This window comes from Pongo abelii, chromosome 3 (assembly GCF_028885655.2).
Source record: "Pongo abelii isolate AG06213 chromosome 3, NHGRI_mPonAbe1-v2.0_pri, whole genome shotgun sequence".
Lineage (NCBI taxonomy): Eukaryota > Metazoa > Chordata > Mammalia > Primates > Hominidae > Pongo > Pongo abelii.
In genome coordinates this window covers 136975637-136977239 of record NC_071988.2, presented here as the reverse complement: position 1 = coordinate 136977239, position 1603 = coordinate 136975637, and the positions used below count along the sequence as shown (strand labels likewise).

General features: G+C 42.3%; 1 protein-coding gene across 1 annotated transcript; it reads right to left on the bottom strand.

The window, feature by feature from the left end:
* Positions 1–1079: 1079 nt before the first annotated feature.
* On the bottom strand, positions 1080–1401 carry LOC100939882 (small ribosomal subunit protein mS33-like). Its single transcript, XM_054553619.1, is given in 2 exon segments — positions 1080–1229; positions 1231–1401. Coding segments are annotated over 2 exon segments (321 nt in total).
* Positions 1402–1603: the final 202 nt, after the last annotated feature.

Below are 1603 nucleotides of genomic sequence, written 5' to 3'. Positions count from 1 at the left end.
TCTTTAGGGAGGTTTTTTTTAAATTCCTTAATGTGGTTTGGACCTCTTTTTTTTTTGTTTGAGACAGAGTCTCGCTCTGTTGCCCAGGCCGGAGTGCAGTGGAGCAATCTCGGCTCACTGCAAGCTCCGCCTCCCAGGTTCACGTCATTCTCCTGCCTCAGCCTCCCGAGTAGCTGGGACTACAGGCGCCCACCACCACGCCTGGCTAATTTTTATTATTATTATTATTATTATTGTTATTATTATTGTATTTTTGGTAGAGATGGGGTTTCACCGTGTTAGCCAGAATGGTCTCGATCTCCTGACCTCCTCCGTCTCCCAAAACGCTGGGTTTACAGGCGTCTGCCACAGCGCCCGGCCCCAACCATCCACACTCTTATAGAAGTCTGACTTTTTCCTTTGTAGCATGTAATACAATTGTATGTAATTATGTAATATTAGTCCCTCCCACAAGACTGAAATTTACATGAGATAGGGAGTATTTCTCTTGCTAATCACTTGTATTACCGGGGCCCCAGTATCTTGTATAGAGCAGGTATTCAATATTTCCTTTCTAAGTAAGGGAAGTATTTTAAAAGATGTTTATCCTGCAAATTCATCTTAATAGATTTCTCAAAGGAGTAGGTGAAGAGGCACATAAAATTTGTGAGCTTGGTGGTGGAGACAGTGGCTGCAGGGCCCTAGATTAAAGAAATTTAGGGCTGGGTGAGTAAGTAAGCAAGAAGCGAGAAATGAGGACACTATAGGACGCTCAATTAATGAGGTTTCCCCTCCATTGCTCCAACATCTCACCCCACCCCAAACAAATCATTAAATATTAGCTTATGTATTCACTTCATTAGAGAATTAGGTAAACCTCACATTACACGGCCAAGGCCAAAAGAGTTTTGCACGGTTAGAATGTGTTCAACAAACCAGTCACAATTTAACTGGAATAGATTTAAACTAGGAGATGATTGTGTTTCTCCAAATAACCTTCATTTCGGAAGATGACATTCCTCCAATATGTGGAAAGGCAATAAATGCACTTTCTTCTCTCTGCCACTGAGGAAGAAATTCTCCCTCTTGAGGGAGCAACCCTATTTCTTTTTTGCTGCTCTTTTCCCTTCTCGTTTCTTTGGTTTCCCCTTTCCACGAAGCTTTATTAGTCGTTGTTGCTCATCTTTAAAATCTTGATGCTTATCTCTGTAGAGTCCAAGAAATTGGAGTGTCCCCGTGAGTGCAGTGTAAAGTATTGTGATCTGGGTATCAGTCATAAGTTTCCTTTTTCTTGGCCACGGGAGGTTCACTAAATAATTTCACCATTTTCATAGCCTTGGAATCAGTAGGCCTGGTGACATGACAAAAGAGCCGAGCACTGAGACGAGACATGCGCAAAACATATTCTGAAAGGGAGGCCATCTCTTGAGTGGCAAGGAGCTAGGGTTCCTGGACCTGACCTTCCTCACCTACCGCTCCCTCTTCCCGGCTCCTAGCTGGCGCTGGTGACTATTACCCCCACCTGCTTCTTATAACAAACACACATAAAAAAGAAACATATTTTAACAGATAAAATATGTAATCAGATATTTAATAATCGCTATTCCTTCAAGTAATCCTCTTT